The sequence below is a fragment of the Myxine glutinosa genome, chromosome 7, assembly GCF_964187855.1.
Source record: "Myxine glutinosa chromosome 7, kmMyxGlut1.1, whole genome shotgun sequence".
Classification (NCBI taxonomy): Eukaryota; Metazoa; Chordata; class Myxini; order Myxiniformes; family Myxinidae; genus Myxine; species Myxine glutinosa.
In genome coordinates, this window is record NC_136267.1 from 138,572,697 (window position 1) to 138,595,039 (window position 22,343).

Below are 22,343 nucleotides of genomic sequence, written 5' to 3' on the forward strand. Positions count from 1 at the left end.
GATGCCTGAATTGTAGGAACTTGTTTAATTTGACAGATCTATTTTCAAGCTTTCCCAATCGGGTCCACATCTTATGATAACCACAACCATCCTTATTTGGTGGACCTTACAGATCCCATGATGTCCTTCATAAAGAGTGGATGAGTTATCGCCGGCACCCTGAACACGTTCCAAATTCTTGCCCTGACTACTACTGCTAAGGCAACAGAAAACCACCCAGTATAACCGTTGCCAAGAAACTGCTTCAGTAGCACCGACACTGAAATAGAGCATAGTACATCACAATCAGAATCAGAATGTAATGAATAATGAGGAATGTTTGCCCTTGCGTGGTGAGTGAAAAATGTCACACTGTGCTTTTCGTGCCATCGATCCTGATTGTGTGTGTGCTCATCAATGAATGAAATTGAGGTGGTTTGTACCACAGATCCCGAATGCAGTCACGACAAGGTATACAGCGAATGTGCCACACCATGCCCTCGTACCTGCCAAAACCTCCACATGTACTTTCCGTGTGATGATACGTGCATTGATGGGTGTGTCTGCCCTGGTAAGTATACTTTGTCTAAATCTTCATGTTATTTTATACATCATATGCGTCGACTAAATGCATTGCCCCAATGTTACATTTTTGATGAAAAAATTGTTATTGTCAGGTTCAATTCCAACAATGTGACCATAGACTATAGACTTGTGAATCGTCCGTAGTCCATCATGCCAAAATCAGTCAGTAGCCCGTAGTCCATCTAGGCCCCTGGCACGTTTGCACGAGATTTTTTGAATGTCCCTTCTTTTTTATTGTTTGGCATTTTCTACAAGCTATAGTTATAGCTCATGTCCCTTCTTTTCTATAGTTTGCCACAGGGCATATACCATATATAAAAGGGCCTTTTCTATGCCCCAGGCATTTTCCCAACAAAGGACTGAACTGCCAGGGTCTAATGATCATTTTACACTTAGGTTACGATATATCCGGTTTCCCTGGACATGTCCTCCTTTTCGATCCTTAAATCTCCATGTGGCCTGGTTTTTTAAACATCTAAAAATGTCCCAAATTTTCCCTTTTTTTCCCCCTTTTTCCCCCCATTTGCATTTTCAAAAAGATACATTTTAAGATATGGGATACCTTTTTACATTTAAGACCATTTTTGGACATTTTCTTACGGTGATAAAATGATTTTGTGTAATGTTTGGACCAGGACAGATTGGCACAAATCTGTACTACTCCATCATGGCATAATGGACGTGTTCGAACATTGGCACATGCGTTCACCTCCTGTCCAACCTCGTAGTGAGAGAGTCCAGTGGTGTGCTCAGTCCGTGTTTCGGTGTATTTTCTCTACCATACACACCTGTTTGATTTTCTTCAAGAGCTCTTTATTTTATATTTTATTTTACGACCTCCAAACACACAATGCCAAAACGAAAGTGTAAATTCACTGCAGAACTAAAGACAAAATTCCCGTGTTTTCAAAATGGTCGAGAGGAATGAGATGCCGAGTGCTTGGTATGTGGATCTGGTTCGTACGTCTCTGTGGCAAATAAAGGTGATATTGATTTACAATTTAATGTGGATTAGGAAAATCCCCATATTTACAGTAATAATTCATTATTATGACTGGAACAATGGCAGTTTGCAGTCAAAATTAATCAAGGGCCGGAACAAACATAATGAGACTGCCGGTACGATTGTTCAATGCATAAAGGAAATTCTTGAAAAGTGTCCTTTTTTTTGGAGGGTCCTTTTTCTTGGAGTGTTTCTCTGTTAAGTGTCCTCTTTTTTGGAGCATTACTCTCTGGGTGTCCTCTTTTTTGGAGGGTCCTTTTTTTTGGAGTGTTTCTCTGTTAAGTGTCCTCTTTTTTGGAGCATTACTCTCTGGGTGTCCTCTTTTTTGGAGCATTACTCTCTGGGTGTCCTCTTTTTTGGAGGGTCCTTTTTTTTGGAGTGTTTCTCTGTTAAGTGTCCTCTTTTTTGGAGCATTACTCTCTGGGTGTCCTCTTTTTTGGAGGGTCCTTTTTTTTGGAGTGTTTCTCTGTTAAGTGTCCTCTTTTTTGGAGCATTACTCTCTGGGTGTCCTCTTTTTTGGAGCATTACTCTCTGGGTGTCCTCTTTTTTGGAGGGTCCTTTTTTTTGGAGTGTTTCTCTGTTAAGTGTCCTCTTTTTTGGAGCATTACTCTCTGGGTGTCCTCTTTTTTGGAGCATTACTCTCTGGGTGTCCTCTTTTTTGGAGGGTCCTTTTTTTTGGAGTGTTTCTCTGTTAAGTGTCCTCTTTTTTGGAGCATTACTCTCTGGGTGTCCTCTTTTTTGGAGCATTACTCTCTGGGTGTCCTCTTTTTTGGAGGGTCCTTTTTTTTGGAGTGTTTCTCTGTTAAGTGTCCTCTTTTTTGGAGCATTACTCTCTGGGTGTCCTCTTTTTTGGAGCATTACTCTCTGGGTGTCCTCTTTTTTGGAGGGTCCTTTTTTTTGGAGTGTTTCTCTGTTAAGTGTCCTCTTTTTTGGAGCATTACTCTCTGGGTGGCCTCTTTTTTCGGAGTGTCCTCTTTTTGGATTGTCACTCTCTGGGTGGCCTCTTTTTTCGGAGTGTCCTCTTTTTGGATTGTCACTCTCTGGGTGGCCTCTTTTTTCGGAGTGTCCTCTTTTTGGATTGTCACTCTCTGGGTGTCCTCTTTTTTCAGTCTCTCTGGAGTGTTCTCTTTTTTTCAGTCTCTCTGGAGTGTCCTCTTTTTTGGAGTGTCCCTCTCTGGAGTTTCCTCTTTTTTTAAATGTCACTCTCTGGAGTGTCCTATTTGTTTGGAGTGTTCTCTTTTTCAGAGTGTCCCTCTCTGGAGTGTCCTCTTTTTTGGAATGTCCCTCTCCAGTTTTCCTCTTTTTTAGAGTGTCCCTCTCTGGAGTATCCTCTTTTTTGGAATGTCCCTCTCCAGTTTCCTCTTTTTCAGAGTGTCCCTCTCTGGAGTGTCCTCTTTACTCTCTGGAGTGTCCTCTTTTTTGGAATGTCCCTCTCCAGTTTCCTCTTTTTTGGGGTGCCCCTCTCTAGAGTGGCCTCTTTTTTTTTGAAATGTCACTCTTTGGAGTGTCCCTCTCTGGAGTTTCCTCTTTTTTTAAATGTCACTCTCTGGAGTGTCCTATTTGTTTGGAGTGTTCTCTTTTTCAGTGTCCCTCTCTGGAGTGTCCTCTTTTTTGGAATGTCCCTCTCCAGTTTCCTCTTTTTCAGAGTGTCCCTCTCTGGAGTGTCCTCTTTTTTGGAATGTTCCTCTCCAGTTTCCTCTTTTTTGGAATGTTCCTCTCCAGTTTCCTCTTTTTTGGAATGTTCCTCTCCAGTTTCCTCTTTTTTGAAATTTCAAATATGGTAACCCTGTTTTACACCCTTCGGAAACCAGAAAGCCACTTGATGCCACCAGTACACCTGTTGCAGTGAACACAGTCAATTTACCCTGTTAATACAGCCAGCAATACATGATTCAAAATAACTTGTCTGTGCATTGTTCATGCAGATGATTTTGTGTTGAATCGAGGTCGGTGCGTAAAGCCAGATGACTGTCCATGCGTACAAAATGACAAGGAGCATTCTGCTGGTACCATTATCTCACAGGACTGCAACCAGTGGTGAGATTGTTGTCTATCTTTTCAAGGTGGTATTCTCATGATGCAATCGTTTTATTGCACTATTAGATCATCAGGTTCAATGAATGTGCGTAATTCTCGTATTCTGTATTGAATATAAAGTTTGATTACTTTGGTGGTCCGATTTCAACATTACGTAAAGACATGCTTATCACTGTTGTACTAACACAACAAACTTGTACATCCATTTCAACTTGCAAAATAATGTGATTTCATCTCTGCTGTCCTCAGTCACCTCAACCTGTCTCACATTTACATGACCGAGATCTACTACACCTGCTGAGACCCTATTCCCACCCTTTATTTATTATTTTGTTCACAAATTTGAGGTTCGTTGAAGAGTGAGAATTCCCTTCTCCTGCAATTCCTCTCCTTATGCTGTGGTGCATCCATTTGTTGGTTGCCTCACTGTTTTTGCTTTGCTCAATTTGTCTGTCGATCCATTCCCTCTCTCCTCCCCCCCCCTCCCCCCCATCCATCGTCCTGCTTGCTCCTCAATGAGGCTTTTTTTTTTTTGGAGACAAGATCGAGGCTCGTGTAAGAGCTAACATTAATCACAAAAAAACGGACACACAAAACGTACAATAAAGGGAGCGGGAGACAAGATGGGGGGGGGGGGAGAGAAAGAAGCACACAAGTACAACAGCAGAGAACAGGGACATTGGGAGATCTGTGGGAGGGTGAGGGCTTGGGGGGAGGAGGCAAGGGAAGGGGGGGGGGGGGTGGGAGAGGTATAAAACACATGGACACTGCAAGGACTTCCAGGAAAGAAGTCGGTATTTCAAAAAAGTGGATTAACGGGGGTAGAAAAGATCAAGGTTTTGGATGGGGGAAGATAAGAGATGGTGGTGAACAGCTGTTTTAAAGACCTGGAGGGAGGAGTGGGATTGAAGAGAGTGAGGGAGTTTGTTCCATAGGCGGAAGAAAAGGGGAATGAAGGAGTGAAGGTGAGCAGAGAGTCTTGATTTTGGCAGTTTAACCATAAGAGGGTTGCTGGCAAATATTGTGCGACTTGTCGGAATATTTGGGGGACAGAGAGAGCTGGGGGAGCTTGATACTTGTACAAAATAAATTAATAATGGAATAGTGTGTTGGTCGCAAAGTTGAATTGGAGTCGGCATGTTATTTGTTCTCCATCATCCTCACTTCTTAGTAAGACTCAATACCTTCATATTCATCCGTCTCGATACTGCATGCCCTTTAAAATCACAAAAACATTCTCGATGGCCCTTTGTGACTGAAGTCTGAGGAACCAAGTCCACCCCATGCCTGTGTATTTCACCTTAATCAAAGTCCTTGTTTCTAACTCACATTAATGAAATTGCTCCTTTCTAACTCCCTGGCAGTGTGTGCAAGCAGGGTTCCTGGCTGTGCACTAACAAGGAATGTCCAGGTATGACTGGTCTCTTCTGGTAATTCCATAGCTTACATACTTTCCTAATTGGAACAAAAATTAAACTCGTATTTTTCTCAGTCGACTTTCTGTGTTGTTTTATATTCTTTTGTTTTTTTAGGATTTTGTTCATTGGTTGGCCAAGGACACTACAGAACTTATGATGGGAAGTTCTTCATGTCACATGGGCGCTGCCAGTACATTTTCACAAAGGACTGCAAAGAAGGAGACTTTTCTGTACTTGTTGAAACCGTTCAGGTAAACCTCGATAAAACGACTGGTTTTACTGGATCCTTTTTATTTTTGTCTACCAAAAGCCTGTGGTTGCTTGGCTGCATCTTTTGGGGGGGGGGGGGGGCGGGGAGGGGCAGGGGTTGGAGCGGCTGTCCCACTGATGCAATGACCCCATAACAGCTATCTGGTACTCATTTTTCCTACTTCGGAAGGATGACTGGCTGGGTCGACCCACCTGGTGTTAATTCAACGGCTGGCAAGGGCCCTAGAATCTTAAGCCAGCCGCCTCAACCATTAAGCCAAAGCCAGACTTACACAGGGGGTGAACAAGCTGGATACAAACTCAAATGTAGCAAAGTGAGAAAGGGGAAAACTGGGGATGAAACAGAAATGAATTTTTTTTTAAAGGTTGAGAGAGAAGAGGAAAACAAGAACCTGGAGAGGAAGGGGTGTGCAATCTTGAACGATGGTAGAAAGGATCATGAGTGGTGGTTAACAGACATCTTGAACAACTGGAATTGTGTTGAACAAGAACTACCTTTAGAGGCCATTTTTCCCGGCAGGGCAGGGGTTGGCCTTTTTAGGGCACCGTGGTCCCCTTTTTGAAGCAATGTTTTATGGCCGGATGCCCTTCGTACCACCAACTCTGATGGTCTCCTCTTGCGACACACAGGGAATTTCCAGTGAACTGGTACTCAATTTGCCGACCTCGGAAGGATGACAGGTTGAGTCAACCCCCCTGATGTTAATTCAGCGATCGACCAGGATTTGAACCCAGGATCCTAGGATCCCAAGCCGGCACCCGAACCGCTAAGCCCCAGGATCCTAGGATCCCAAGCCGGCACCCTAACCGCTAAGCCCCAGGATCCTAGGATCCCAAGCCGGCACCCTAACCGCTAAGCCCCAGGATCCTAGGATCCCAAGCCGGCACCCTAACCGCTAAGCCAACAACAGGCTCTTGTCGAACAGACTGAGAAAATTAGTTCCTCAAGAGAGAGAAGCCACTGCCGCATCTGCGATTGGTGGATATTTCCCCACAGAGTTTTTTGCGAACAGGAGGTGACTTATCACCATCTTCCTGGACAAATTACAAATTCCTGCACCTTCGATTAAAACATCAGGCCTGGCCACTTGGTTCTGAGAGTAACAGGCCCAGAGACTCCGTTTTATCACAGATGATTCCAATGACTTTGAGGGCCTTGGCTTCCATGGTTTGAGGCAGGGGCACCAGCCCAAGGGGAGAGCAGTACTCCATCCAGTTGCTGATGAAAGTTCAGATTTGCCCAGGAAAGACAGGGTATCCTCCATCGTGCAGTCACCAGCTTGGTTTGGAGGCCAACTTCGGTAAACGGTTTGCCTAAGAAGGATCATGGCTGATTGTGAGAGGCACTAAAGTTCGAGTGACTGAACTTCTTCAAGGGGTGGGTTAAGGAAGTAGATTGGAGGGTTTGCCAGGCAGCCCTTCTGGAGAAACAGAGTGAGACTGTGGGATTTGTCAGGGTTAAAAGACATATTCTAAGTGTTGAATCAGGATTTAAATCAGAAAAGTAGGAATTACCAAAATTAACGAAATCACCTTTTCACAAAGAACATATTCACCGATAAACCTATCTCTTCTTGCTAATCACTTCACTAGTTTACCTGAATAACTACAACTGCCTTACTTTCTAACCTCACTGGTTGTAGGTCACAGCAATACGCTCTTTACCTCGGACGCGAAAGGTGGTCGGACATTATGTTATCACCCCTGTCTGTTTGTCTGTGAGTAGGATATCTCAAAAAGTTATAGACTGATTCAGGCAAAATTTGATGGACACATCGGGTGTGTGACATGGACGAATTGATTACATTTTGGGGAAGATCTGAATCCACATCCAACAATTTTTAAAGTGATCATTCACCAATTGAGAGATGGGGCCAAAAACGATATATGGCATGATGTTCCAAAAAGTTGTGATGAAACTTGGTGGATTGGTTATTTGACATGAACAAGCCGATTCGATTTTGGTGAAGGTCCGGATCCAGATCTGACCTATCAGTGGATACAGAATGTAAACTGTTCAGCCTGGTGGAGGTACGCACTCAACTGCGTGCCGTTCTAGTTACCCTCGCCAGAGCTGTGGCCATGGTATGCACACACAAGCTGTGGTCATGGTATGCACACGCAAGCTGTGGTCATGGTATGCACACGCAAGCTGTGGTCATGGTATGCACACGCAAGCTGTGGTCATGGTATGCACACGCAAGCTGTGGTCATGGTATGCACACGCAAGCTGTGGTCATGGTATGCACACGCAAGCTGTGGTCATGGTATGCACACGCAAGCTGTGGTCATGGTATGCACACGCAAGCTGTGGTCATGGTATGCACACGCAAGCTGTGGTCATGGTATGCACACGCAAGCTGTGGTCATGGTATGCACACGCAAGCTGTGGTCATGACGACAACCAAGAGGGTATTGCATTTGAGTCCGTTTGTCTGACTGTTTCTTTGTCCGCACAGAATAAATATGATTTTCTCTGCAACCGTTGGTCCGATTGACAGGAAATTTTCACCATAGGTGCAACTCCACCTGTATAATTTTATAATGATAATTACGACGTCATAGGTCACGTGGTTCGGCCGCCATCTTGGAAAAACTGAAAAAATTTGCACCTCAATATCTCAAAGTGCTGAATAGAAAAAAATGAGACGTGGCTCATTGTAAAGAACTCTCAATGGGGAATAAAACGTTAATGATGATATAATAGGTGTCTCCATTATGACGTCATAATTCGACAAGTACTGATCAAGATGAAATGTCTTGAGCACAATCTAAGGATAAATTGGTGGAAAAATAAATAAATGATGACGTCATCGGTCACGTTGTTCGGTCGCCATATTTGTTTTAACACAAAAGCCTTAAAAACCACTGAAAACACATTCTGGCGAGGGTCTGCAAGCTCTGATTGCTCTTTCTTGTTACCCTCGCCAGAGGAGAAGGTATTGCATTTGAGTCCGTTTGTTTGTCTGTCTTCTGTCTGTTTGTCCGCACAGAATAAATATGATTTTCTCTGCAACTGTTGGTCTGGTTGACAGGAATTTTTCACCATAGGTGCAACTCCACCTGTCGAATTTTTTAATGATAATTATGACGTCATAGGTCACGTGGTTCGGCCGCCATCTTGGAAAAACCGAAAAACTTTGCACCTCCATATCTCCGAAAGTGCTGAATGGAAAAAATTGAGACGTGGCTCATTGTAAAGCCCCAGTCATACCGGATTTGAGTGGCCACGAATCGCCCCGATCACCCCCGATCTGGCGATTCCCCGCACCAACACGACTTTTCGGCAAGATCGGCTGTAAATTTTCCCACAGTCATACCAAAACACCCCTGCCACGACTCCGTTACGATCGCGCCGTGACCGCCGTGCCGACAAAGCCCGATCCGCCAAGTGCGCGGCAAGATCTCCACAAGTCCTAGCCCGTGCCCACACGTCTTCGCCCCGATCCGCCCCGATCCGCCCCGATCCACCCCGATCCCACTACGACCGCACTACGACGGCACTACGACCTCACTACGACCGCAGTACGCACGCGTACGTGCCCACCCGTCCGAGCCCGACTGCGCGGCGGCCGTCTAAGAACGGCCAAGAATCGCGCCGACCTAACTACAATCTTAAAATTCAGACGATGCTAATTCACGTTATTTTTGTATGTCGTTTATATAAATCATCAACTCCAAGCCTTCCAATGATGCCGCCAGCCAGGAAGAGGGGGAGGGGATCCAGGAAGACGTGCACAATCACGCGGCCGCCGTGACCAGCTTGGATGTGATCGATGTGACCAGCTTGGAATCAGGAGATGAAATGATTTCGCCGCCGGGGATCGCCTATATATACCCGGTCTTGTGACAGGTCGTACTGGCGCCTACTGGTGCTTACTGCATGCTTACGGCAGTCTTGGCGGAGTCTTGTTAATTCGTGAGAGATCGGCAATGATCGTGAGTCGTCGTACTGCTGCGCGAACGTGGTCGGGACGGATTGGGGCAATTCTTGGAAGATCGTGATGGCAGTCATACGGCGTCCATGTGAGGACGTACGGCGGTCGTATCAGTGCTTGCTGGATGCGGAGCGAATCGTGGCAGCCAAGTTTCCCGACCGCCGCACGCAAGACACTCCACGACCATTTTCCCGATGCCCACACGTGCCCGTACGACACCCTCCAGACAGCAGCAAGAGTTTGAAAAACGCCACGAATCGCCACGATAATTTTGAACAGTTCAAAATTGTCGGGGCGGCTTCCCGTCTCGACCCGAACTGCCAAGTACACCCCCGATCATCCAGGAATCGCCAGGACCCCAATACGATCTGGCCAAGAATGTCGCCCCGATCTTAGGTCGTGGCGATTCGTGGCCTGAAAATGGCCGGTATGACTGGGGCTTAAAGAACTCTCCATGGGGAATAAAATATGCGAATGATGATGTCATAGGTGCCTCCATTATGACGTCATAATTCGACAAGTACAAAACTTCATCCAATCAAGATGAAATTTCTTGAGCGCCATGACGGCATAAACTGGTGGACAAAAAAAATTAAATGATGACGTCATCGGTCATGTGGTTCGGCCGCCATCTTGGAAAAACCGAAAAACTTTGCACCTCTATATCTCCGAAAGGGCTGAATAGAAAAATTTAGACATGGCTCATTGTAAAGAACTCTCCATGGGGAATAAAATATGTTAATGATGATGTCATAGGTGCCTCCAGTATGACGTCATAATTCGACAAGTATAAAACTTCATCCTGTCAATATTAAATTTATTGAGCATAATCGAGGAATAAATTAGTTTAGAAATGATGACGTCATCGGTCACATGGTTCACCCGCCATATTTGTTTTAACACAAAAGCCTTAAAAAACCACTGAAAATACATCCTGGCGATTGTTTGCAATCTCTGATTGCTCTTTTTCTTGTTATATATGTATTGTACCTGCTCCAGAAGGTAAAGAATTGTCCCCTGTCTTTCACCCTTACTGACATTCTTCATGATTTGCTGATGCCATCCTGTTGACGGTTTGAGAGTTTGTTACTTACTTGCAAACTCCTGAAGGCCTTTTCACATTGATCATGAACTCTTGTCTGCATAGTGGGTTGTCTTGTGGGTTCTGGGTCATCATTCGATTTGCTGCAGTATTTTTCCAATCAGTTATGGAAACTTGAGATGATGTTGACTTTTCAAATATAACAATTTAGTACACATCCTAAATTATCCTGATGGCATTATAAGTTAACCCCAAAGTGTATACCAACATCATACGTTGAAGTGACCAGACAGGACAGGGCGTTAATAGTTTCCCAATACTTATACTGAGCCAGCTGGGTTTTTACAACAATCCAATTGGACATATTAACTCTCCTTTGAGCTAAGAATCCAAAGCCTAAGACTGGTGCCTTTAACCAGATTTGAACCCTCAACCTCCGTCCGGTAAGTCAGTCTTGTCCATACCATTAGGTCATGACTACAACCAAGATTGTAGCAACATTCTACTTTTTTACCATTATGTTGCTCCTCTGAGCCTTAATAAGTAGTGCAACATGGATATATATATATATATATATATATATATATATATATATATATATATATCTCACACACACACGAAGGTACTGTATATATATATATCGCCACTTAACAACCACCATTGTCCCGCAGATGGCTGTGGCCTGCAAGACAAATAAAAACAAGAAAGCATCTCAAAATGCAAGGCCCATCTGCATTCGTTTTGTACTCAAACTGAACTTGACAAAAACGACAGTTAAAAAAAATGTATAATTTATTAATCAGTGTTCTCCATATTCTCATTATAAAGGTTTGTTGAAAATTTGATGACAAAAGCTCATATGGTAAAAACTTATGGCCTGGACAAACACACACATACACACACACACACACACACACACACACACACACACACACACACACACACACACACACACACACACACACACACACACACTCACACACACACACAGGAAGGTGGATACTTTGAGACCTGGGAGGCCTTTGATCCACCTTCTGAAACCCACATTTGGAGATAACAACCAACGACACACACACACACACACACACACACACACGCAATTGCAAAACGCCTGCTGTGATGGGGGTAACGGACTAACAAGTTCTCGATATCAAGTTATCCCTATCCGCCATCTTTCTGGGGAAATGCATTCTCGTTTGCCAACTGCATGGTTATTGGTAGTGCTATCACTCCTGAGTCATGTCTGAGGCCAACAAGGTATAATGGTTTGTGTTTCAATTCTCGGTGTGGAAATCTTGGCTTTATAATGGACATTACATTTTTACAGTCATCTTTGTACCTTTACTCTGACAAATGATAAAATGCAAAATGATCAAATAAATAGCAGAATAAGTTTAAAACAATAAGCAAACAAGTACAGATACATTCAAAGTACACCGCCTCCATGCCAAATAAATAAATATCCTCCAGCGATACCGCCATGCAGCACAAAGTGACGGTATTGGTTGGGAGAGGTGTACAATAATTGATTGATTAATTGCATAATTAAAATCAATAAATAATAATCGTAAAATAATTTCTTAATCAATTGGGTAATAGCATACCTCAACCACAAGTGTTTCATCTGAAGCTGTAACTTTTTGAAAATTTATTAAATAAGTTAGTAATTGAAAAAAAAAAAAATTTTGATTAATTGACTAATAAATAAATAATTAATCGATTAATTGATTAATCAATAAATCAAAAAATATCCTTTATAGCAACATCACTTGGTCATTGTCATGTCCAAATATCAGCTTCCTCGCTCAAAAAGTGCCTGAGATATTGCCCAGATGAGAAATAAAATATATAAGTGATTAATAACGAAAATAAATAAATAATAATCGTAAAATAATTAAATTATTAATCAATTGCGTAATAGAATATCTAAACCACCACCGATTCATTCAAATCTGTAACTTTAAAAAAACTAATTAATCAAGTAATTAAATAATTTATCGATAAATTGCTTAATCTATAAATCAAAAATAGCCTTTACAGCCAAATGACTTGGTCATTATCATGTCCAAATATTAGCTTCGTAGCTCAAAAGGTGCCTGAGATAATGTCCAGAAGAGAAAGGAAATAAATAAGTACTTAATTAATCGATAAGAATTAAATAATTAATCAATTAATTGATTAATCAAAAAACAAAAAAATATCGTTTTTGCCAAAGCACTTGCTCACTATTGTGCCGAAATTTCAGCTTCCTAACTCCAAGGATGGCTGAGATATCGCCCGGACACACAAACAGGAAAACAAGAAAACAAAAACAAACAACCGGAGTGAAAACTGAGTACTCCCTTTCAGTGCGCATCATTTCCGGGCCCCCTTCGGTGCCCGGCAATGAGGTTATGCAGCGCCTGGAGATGGCATAAGAAAGGAGCGGTGTACAATAAACAGTGAAGCAGCCAAAGCATTTGGTTGGTTTGATTGGGCGACAAAGCAAAGCTAGACTGCATTGTAGTGGGCATGGTGACCAATTCCAAAATGACATCAGGATTGTGCCCGTTTTCCAGTGTGGGGATGCACCCGAGGCTGTTTGTCTGAATTCGGTGACCGTGATCCTGCACAGAACCGAGAACGTCACAGTCCTGCTTAAGCATGGAGGGACTGCTGCTTTGAATGGCATTGGCATATTGATGCCATTTCATCAAGGTAATTTCTCTCATAGCGAAGGAAGTCACCATAACAATTATAATAATAGCAATCATAGTCATATAATAGGAAACGGGTGATGAAACTCATTCAATTGCAGTAATATGTAGGCCTATCTACATTATGTGAACGAAATGTTTCCCGAGCTCATAAAGACGTCACTCACAGTGAAAGATTTGTTCAACCATGCATTTCGTTTTTGTCCATTCAAATTCCAGGCCTATTGACCATCTGGAGAGCTCTCAACTCTGACATCCGAATGGTCTACGGTGACATTTTCGCTCTGGAGTGGGATGGACGTGGTGCTCTCTACGTGGAGGTTGGTCAGTGCTGGAGAACGGGCTGATAGGAAAATATAATGTATGTATTATATGATACTAGCAAGGTACCCGTCCTATGGGCGGGGCTTCAATTGGGAGGCCCAAATGAAAAGGCAAAATATCAGAAATTGAAGGCTTTTTTTTATTTTAAACGATTCATATAAACATCCGTTGAATCATATCACACGCAAATCATCAAAGTCTAAACAGTACATGGCGCCCATTTTGAGAAAAGATTGAATTCTGCAAAACGGAAGCGGCCGTTACACCTGTTTCTCAGTCGCTTTGCACACGCTGCCGTGTTACTTCGAAGCCGCACGTTTATAAAGGCAGAGTTCGTCAGGAGTCGATCTACTCTCTCCTGGTACGTAGAATAAACAGTATTTGTAGAATTTCAACAAAAGCCACATCACTGTTCATATCGGTAAATATTATTCCATCGTATTTGGAAAAACCGGAAAATTGGAAAAACAATATAGCCTATTTTACTCTCAGGGGTCCCAGGAATACCCACTCCAAATATCGTTGCGATCGGTTGAGCCGGTTTTGCGGTACCTTCGAACGGACGGACGGACATTTGGTGAATTATAGTACGATGACTTTGGTAGCTGTTACATACTCGTCATAAGGGTTGGAAATTGTGGCAGGGTTGGGGGAGGAGGGAGGAGGAGAAAAAGTGAAAAATGTGGAGAGAAGGGAGCAAGAATGAAATGAATGAATGATCGTTTTAAGGACATTTTCTCCGCTAGAGCAGGGGTTAGCCTTGCGGGCCCCATGACAATCATGGTTCCCTGTTTGAGGCAATGTTTTTATGGCCGGATGCCCTTCCTGACGCCAACCCTTGGTCGCCTCTTAGGATGCGCAGGGATACAGTGTACCTATTCTAAACCAGGGTACACACCATGATCATTCATCCCAGCAAGCTGGTACTCAATTTGCCGACCTCGGAAGGATGACAGGCTGAGTCAACCCCCCTGGCGTTAATTCAGCAATCGACCGGGATTCGAACCCAGGATCCTAGGTATCCCAAGCCGGCACCCTAACCGCTAAGCCAACACCAGGCTAAGGGAACAAGAGAACAAAGGAAATAGAGAGAGGGAGGAGTACGTATGATGAAGTTGAAAGGGGAATGTTGGAGGGAAAGCATTGTTCTGCCACTTTACAGTGTACTACCATTTTCTCACCTCATCACTCAAACTTTTCTCATCGTTACATATGAACAAAGTCAGAGAGGGCTGGGTTCAAAGAGGTGTGTACGAGGAGAACCTGGCAGGAGGTGGAAGAGGGATGTTGAGGGAAGTTGGGTGATGGCCGACACACAAGCGAACAATGAGTGTCATCACCAGAATGTTGATTTCAGGTATGCTACCCACCGTGGGAAGCAAGGAAATGCTGAGGTTTTGGGCATGCTCCGACGAAGGGTTAATGTTCGAAACGCCAACTTCTTGCTTACCAAGGGGCGTTAGCATATCTCGATCAACATTCCGTTGATTCCATCCATTGCTCTACCTGTCAGTCGATTCAGATCAACACAAGCAAGACTAGTTTCTTCATTCCTATCTAGAAGGAATGCTGGTAGACAGAATTATACAAATCTCAATTATCGGTATTAACAACAACCCTGTCCTGGTGTTACAGGTGAGTGACATGGCTCGGTGGATTTCTCCCCTATTCACTCACACAAATCCCATAACCATTCACTCACATTTAAATAATCATAAAAAACCACTTATTTCACCCCCCCCCCCCCCCCCCCTGCAAGACCATGGCATAGATGTCATTACACATGTGTGTGTGATCCTCAACAAGGCAGCGGGGAAGTACCGTACAAGCAAGATGGTGGGGGTGCTTCAGGTTGTGGTGCCCGCAGTCCAAAAACAAGTCGCCCGACTTACGACTTCTTCACCCCCCCCCCCTCCCTTTAACTTTTGACCCCATGACAGCCAAACAGCTCCTTAGCTGTCGTCCCGCCGGGGAGGTCTCCACACCAGGCGCCTTTGCCTCAGGCTCTCACATAGCCTCACGGGTCGCCATGGGTCTCCATATCGCAGGGCGCCCAACCAGACCCCTTGCCGACGGGCTCCCAATTTCCAGACACTACTGCCTGCCAGGGGCAATTACCTCAGAGGGGGCCGCAGTCACCGCTCCTCCAGAGCTTGATCCATACCTGCGGACACACAGACACCTTCCCCACCCACAAAATCCACAATAACACTTCCTCCCCCGCTGCCATTCAATTCTCAACCACATATTCCAATAAAAAGATGTCATACAAAGGTGCTGCCATGGCCTGCTTACATGTGAATTTCCCATATTCACATTCAATCACATCACACAATTCCATTTCCATCCTCACGACCACATAAACAAATGCCACCCGCAAGACACTTTGTGGCACACATTCCAATCCCCTCACCGACCATGTCATCACTCTCACCTGCCCCCATTCCAAATTACCATGTCCCAATTTATATAAGCAAGTACTCAACCCTGGAACAATAAGCATCAAGGCACTTACCTCAAGTGCAGGTAGTTGCAGGTTGGTCAGGTCCAAGAGTGTCATCCACCCTACCAAATGGCATAACCCAATTTTGAAAGGGGCTATTTTTACACGAGGCTGGCCCCAATGACCTCTCCTGATCCGAATATCCGCAGCCCGGGGGCCAACTCCCTCCAAGGCTGTGCCAAATTAATTTCCCATTTAAATTTAATTGCTTTTTCCTTTTAAAACTTTTGGCCTCGTGTGCCCAACAACCGCAGCTGCAGGTAACAACCCCTTCCTCAGGTTATTCTGCCCCTCCCTGCAACTGTTCCAAATTCTCTATGGGGACCAGCTTTTCCAAGGATATAATGGCTCAATGTCCGAATTCCAAGGCTCAATGTCCGAATCCAGCCCGAGGCAAAACACCCCCTCCCCCCAACTGGGTATTCTATTTCAGAGCCTCAGGTGCCCAAATTTTGCTCATGGTGAGGGTCCCCTGGGTCACCTTAATCACGTCCTGGAGATACTTCATGGACCGACTCACCTCTTCCCTCAGAATCTGTTGGACCCGAGCAACCTCTCCTTTGATGGTATTGTCCCAGGTCTCCAGTCGCTCCTGCATCAAACCACTCACCCTCTCGGCAGTCAATTGTGGCCCCAACAGGCCTTTATCAATAAACAACCGCTCCTGTTCCGTTACGCGGGCCTCCAACCCTTTTACCTCTTCAGCCAATTCAACCCCCTGTTGTTTGAGAAGTGTCCCTATTCCTCTACCTGTTGCCGCATTCTGGCATCCACACTGCTCCGATAAAATTCGAGGTCCTCATTTACTTTATCAATTCGTATATTGGTTGCTCCAATTTTTCCGTCCAAATTTCCCCCCTTTTGGACAGCCTGGGTCATGCCCTCCTATATTTTTTTATGTTAATTCCTCCCGTTTTAGTTCAAATTCTACCCCCATCGACTTTTCCATTTCCCCGAATTTAGTCTCTAATTTGACCTCTAATTCTCCCAGCCTGTCCGTAATTTGACTATCCATTTTCACTTCCATTTTATCATTTCGTTTCCCTAGTTGTTGTAGGGAAAGAATTTCCTCCACTGTTTCCTCCATTTCATCAAATTTGTTTTCCATTCCATCCATTTGTCCTTTCAATTCCCCCTTATATCCATAAATTTGCCCCTCAAATTCTCCCTTCAAACCATCAATTTTTGCATTAATTTCTCCCATCTGTTTCCCATTTTTATTAACATCTTCTTTTATTTCCCTCATATTACCCTCTATTCCATCAATTTTGTCACTCATTCCCCTCATATTATTTTCCAATCGCTCCTCCATTGCCCTCATATTATACCTCATTTATGCGTTCGTTTTTTCATTCAATCCCTTTTTTTGTCCCATTAACATTTGTATCCAGTCCTGGTCGGGCATCGCAGCTGTTACCGGCGTCCCAGGCCGCATTCCGACATTACGGGGGAGGAGGTTTGAACTCTCGGGACGGGGGAAGTTCCACTCCTATCCTCAAACCCCTCTATCTCCGGCTCGCTCCCATACTCTTCGGGATCCTCCATCCGCTCGGCCATGCCGTTCTCATCCGCCATTACGTGCTGGTCGGCAGTTTTTCCCCTCGCGCGTAATTTACCTCAGAATTTTTATTTATTTAAATTTTTCGAAAACGCAATGTTGCGCTTCGCACACCCATCGACGATTCAATTTGAGCCTTGGCACTACAATCTATCCTCCCTCCGAGAGAGAGAGAGAGAGAGAGAGAGAGAGAGAGAGAGAGGGAGAGAGAGAGAGAGAGAGAGACGATCAATAAATTTAGTATCCAGATGCTGAGTGTAATTTGCACCCGGCGGGTGTCGACTCGCAACCCTCGGACACCGAATGCCCACCTAGTCCGAATCCTACACTCCTGACACCATTTGTCCTGTCCGTGCCGATAAAGACCGGTCTTGGACGGATTGCCAATCGAGCTTAACTCCGAGGCGTTCAGTCAAAAATGGTAGTGTTCTTTACACGCGAGGGAAAGGAGAATGACAAACTTACCTGGACGGCTTCCATTGGAGCGTAATCAAGCCAGACCGACACGGATTTAAAATGTACAAAAATATCGGCTTTATTGAAGGAATGCCGGGACCAAAAAATAATGCAGGGCAACTAAAATTCCTAAATGGAGCGACCCACAGCGACCCACACGTATACACAAAAGGGGGAAAATAACTGGTGAAAATAATGCGTAATGTTGTCTGTACTCAGCTGCGAGCAGCTTCTGAACCCCATCGGGGATCGTCCAGGCCCTGAGCGTGCAATCCGGGCGTGGCACAGTTCCTGGCGGGAAGTAGGCCTCAGCGCGCCCTCATTCACTCAGCCGCGCTTGTCTTTGTCATTCGCCTCACCAGCACCCACGTCTCTCAGCGCACCCAGACGATGCCCAGCCAGCACTATCGAGCCAGTGAGTCTGCCGCGGCCGTCTGCAGGAACTCAGCACACCACTGGCGACAACCGTGACTTCGCTGTCAAAGTTCCAACTCAAGACAGAGGTCGACCGTTCGTAATGAAAGTCCAGCGCAAGAGATATCCGCCTTCCACAAACACCAGGACCCGAGAGACAAGAGGATGCACAACCACACGCTATTACTGTCCCACACAAGAGCGTGTCCCAATGCAAGAGCGTATCGGCCCCCGTTCACTTTCAGATCCAGAAGCCAAGAGAGAAAATGTCAGGCCATCTCCCTCCAACTCCTTTGTACTCAAGGCCCTGACGTCATCTGATGCTGCCCATGCCTGCTCCAACCAGCAAGTCCTTCTCTTTGTTGCTCGACAATCCTAACCAATCACTGCTCTCTGGGGTGTGGCCTCACGGACCTGCCTGCTCTTGTGATTACCCATCGGTGGTATCAGCGGTGGTTGAATGTCCTGTTTCCGGTTAGTTTTTATTTAGTGTTATTAATGCATGATTGCTTGACTTGTGTGTGTGCTGCAGTGTCATAAAGAACAGAGGGGAAATAACAGAGGCAATTACATACAGGGGATTAACCATTAATCCCTAACTAATTAACATAACCCCACTCCTCGTCATGGGAACAATGATACACTCTTACACGACATACCGTCCAAAGGATTCCCTACTTATGTACATGGGGGTTCTTCTTCTTCATCGAGACATACGGAGAAAGAGAAAGAGATTATACGATCTCCAAGGAGAGAGCTATGGGGTCATTCAATGAAAAAGCAGTACAAACAATAGGGCAGTAAGAATGTTAGATTAAAAATAATGAATAACAAAGGGAAGTACAAACATTGTACAATTACGGTTGTGAATGGATTAACATGTTTAGAGTATGTGATGAATTTCATCTGTTCATTTCCATTCAGCTGTCGGTGAGCTACACTGAACGTGTGTGTGGCTTGTGCGGAAATTTTGATGGGAATGCTGGTGATGACCTCCGGGGCTCCAGTGGCCTTCTGGAGGTCAGGATAACCGATTTTGTTAGTTCCTGGAGAGCTGCGAGCGATTGTCAAGACGAACCGGCCATGCCCGAAGATCCGTGCAACCACAACATCCAGCGTGGTGAGAGCCACATCTTGCGGAAATAAATACAATGGAGAAAAATTCCCTAATCGTGGCAGGATAACGTCCATCACGATACGTGAGTGTGCAGGACAGTTTGCTGAGGAGGCCTGTGGAATATTGGGCCTGTCGGAAGTGTTTGGATCGTGTCACCGCATCGTTCCTCTGACACCGTTCATTCGGCGATGCACTCATGACGTCTGCGCCTGTGATGACGCGGCCTCATGCCTCTGCCGGTCTCTTGAGGCCTTTGCCAAAGAATGCAGTTACCACGGAGTTCCCATAAACTGGCGTCGAGATGACTTGTGTCGTAAGTTTCATAAAACGAATCTCGATGTGATTATGAATCAGCACAGGAAACACAGTCGTTCACGTTTTCTTCTAATTGCGCATGTACTCCCATTTTTCCCAAATCGCAGCCATGCTTTGTCCCCACGGCCTGATCTATCGGTCTTGTGGCTTCGCCTGCAATCACACCTGTCCTTCACTCGCGCTACCTGGCCGGTATTGCCGAGATACCTGCCAAGAAGGTTGCTTTTGCCCACCTGGTCTATTAATGGCAAGTGATGGGGTTTGTGTGAAGCCTTCAGACTGCCTTTGTGAATATCGTGGCCAGTTGTACCAGCCTGGAGAAATGGTCGTCCATCGTCTGGCGATATGGTAACGGACACTATTCGGTGCATTTTCCAATTACATCAACAATTTTTGGATTACTCGCTCACTGTCAAAATTACACCCATAATGTTGTGGTACATTAATGGTAGCTTTGATGAATCTATTAGAGGGGTAATTAGCCTGTTCCCTGCACAGGTGTGTGTGTGTGTGTGTGTGTGTGTGTGTGTGTGTGTGTGTGTGTGTGTGTGTGTGTGTGTGTGTGTGTGTGTGTGTGTGTGTGTGTGTGTGTGTGTGTCCGTCTGTCTGGGCCATAACTTTTTTTTTTACCATTTGAGCTTTTATCAACAAATTTTCAGCAGACCTTTATTATGATAATACAGATAAAGAAAATTACTAATTTTGTCAAAAGGTTAAAGGTCAGCATCACATAAATTCATCAATTTTCATCCATTTGACCTGAAATTTCAATTTACCATTTGAATTTTGTCATCAAATTTTCAACAAACCTTTATTATGATAATACGGAGGAGACAAATTTATCATTTTGTCAAAAGGTTAAAGGTCAGCGTCACATAAATTCATCAATTTTCATCCATTTGACCTGAAATTTCAATTTTCCATTTGAATTTTGTCATCAAATTTTCAACAAAACTTTATTATGATAATACGGAGAAGGCAAATTTTTATTTTGTCAAAAGGTCAAAAGGTTAAAGGTCAGCGTCACCTAAAATCATCAATTTTCATCTATTTGACCTGAAATTTAAAGAATTTGCATATTGGGTCACTGAATTGGTTAATCAATCAAAAGCTAGAAGCTGATTGTTTTTTTTAAGATCAAAAGGTCAAAGGTCAAGGTTGTGTAAAATCACCAATTTTCACCTGATTGACATGAAATTTAAATAATTTGCATATCGGGTCACTGAATTGGTTCACTAATCAAAAGATAGGAGTCGATTGTTTTGTTTTTTTAGATCAAAATGTCACTGGTCAAGGTTGTATAAAATCCTCCATTTTCATCCAATTGACCTGAAATTTAAAGAATTTGCATATTCGGTCACTGAATTGGTTCATCAATCAAAAGCTAGAAACTGATTGTTTTTTAAAGATCAAAAGGTCAAAGGTCAAGGTTGTGTAAAATCACCAATTTTCACCGGATTGACCTGAAATTTAAATAATTTGCATATTGAGTCACTGAATTGGTTCATCAATACAAAGATAGAAACTGATTGTTTTTTAAGATCAAAAGGTCAAAGGTCAAGGTTGCATAAAATCCTCAATTTTCATCCAATTGATCTGAAATTTAAAGAATTTGCATATTCGGTCACTGAATTGGTTCATCAATCAAAAGCTAGAAACTGATTGTTTTTTTTAGATCAAAAGGTCAAAGGTCAAGGTTGCATAAAATCGTCAATTTTCATTCAATTGATCTGAAATTTAAAGAATTTGCATATTGCGTCACTGAATTGGTTCATCAATCAAAACCTAGAAACTGATTGTTTTTTTGAAGATCAAAAGGTCAAGGGTCAAGGTTGTGTAAAATCACAAATTTTCACCTGATTGACATGAAATTTAAATATTTTACATATCAGGTCACTGAATTGGTTCACTAATCATAAGATATGAGTCGATTGTATTTTTTTAGATTGAAAGGTCAAAGGTCAAGGTTGCATAAAATCGTCAATTTTCATCCAATTGATCTGAAATGTAAAGAATTTGCATATTGGGTCATTGAATTGGTTCATCAATCAAAAGCTAGAAACTGATTGTTTTTTTGAAGATCAAAAGGTCAAGGGTCAAGGTTGTGTAAAATCACCAATTTTCACTGGATGTACCTGAAATTTAAAGAATTTGCATATTGGGTCACTGAATTGGTTCATCAATCAAAAGATAGAAGGTGATTGTTTTGTTAAGATCAAAAGGTCAAGTTTGCGTAAATTACCAATTTTCACCTGATTGACATGAAATTTACATAATTTGCATATCTGGTCACTGAATTGGTTCACTAATCAAAAGATAGGAGTCGATTGTTTGTTTGTTTTTCAATCAAAAGGTCAAAGGTCAAGGCTGCATAAAATCGTCAATTTTCATCCAATTGACCTGAAATTTAAAGAATTTGCATATTGGGTCACTGAATTGGTTCATCAATCAAAAGCTAGAAACTGATTGTTTTTTTTAGATCAAAAGGTCAAAGTTCAGGGTTGCATACAATCACCAATTTTCACCCGATTGACATGAAATTTAAATAATTTGCATATCGGGTCACTGAATTGGTTCACCAATCAAAAGATATGAGTCGATTGTATTTTTTTTTAGATCAAAAGGTCAAAGGTCAAGGCTGCATAAAATCGTCAATTTTCATCCAATTGATCCGAAATTTAAAGAATT

General features: G+C 43.5%; 1 protein-coding gene across 1 annotated transcript in view; it reads left to right on the forward strand.

Moving 5' to 3' along the window:
- The window catches only part of LOC137431683 (von Willebrand factor), a 198,760-nt gene that overhangs the window by 54,094 nt on the left and 122,323 nt on the right, over positions 1–22,343 (forward strand). Inside the window, exons 8-16 of the mRNA XM_068123293.2 lie at positions 428–550; positions 3,493–3,604; positions 4,969–5,015; positions 5,137–5,273; positions 12,831–12,969; positions 13,188–13,288; positions 19,148–19,343; positions 19,435–19,653; positions 19,763–20,003. Of these exons, the coding sequence (XP_067979394.2) occupies positions 428–550; positions 3,493–3,604; positions 4,969–5,015; positions 5,137–5,273; positions 12,831–12,969; positions 13,188–13,288; positions 19,148–19,343; positions 19,435–19,653; positions 19,763–20,003 (1,315 nt within the window). The remainder of the gene's footprint in view (positions 1–427; positions 551–3,492; positions 3,605–4,968; positions 5,016–5,136; positions 5,274–12,830; positions 12,970–13,187; positions 13,289–19,147; positions 19,344–19,434; positions 19,654–19,762; positions 20,004–22,343) is intronic.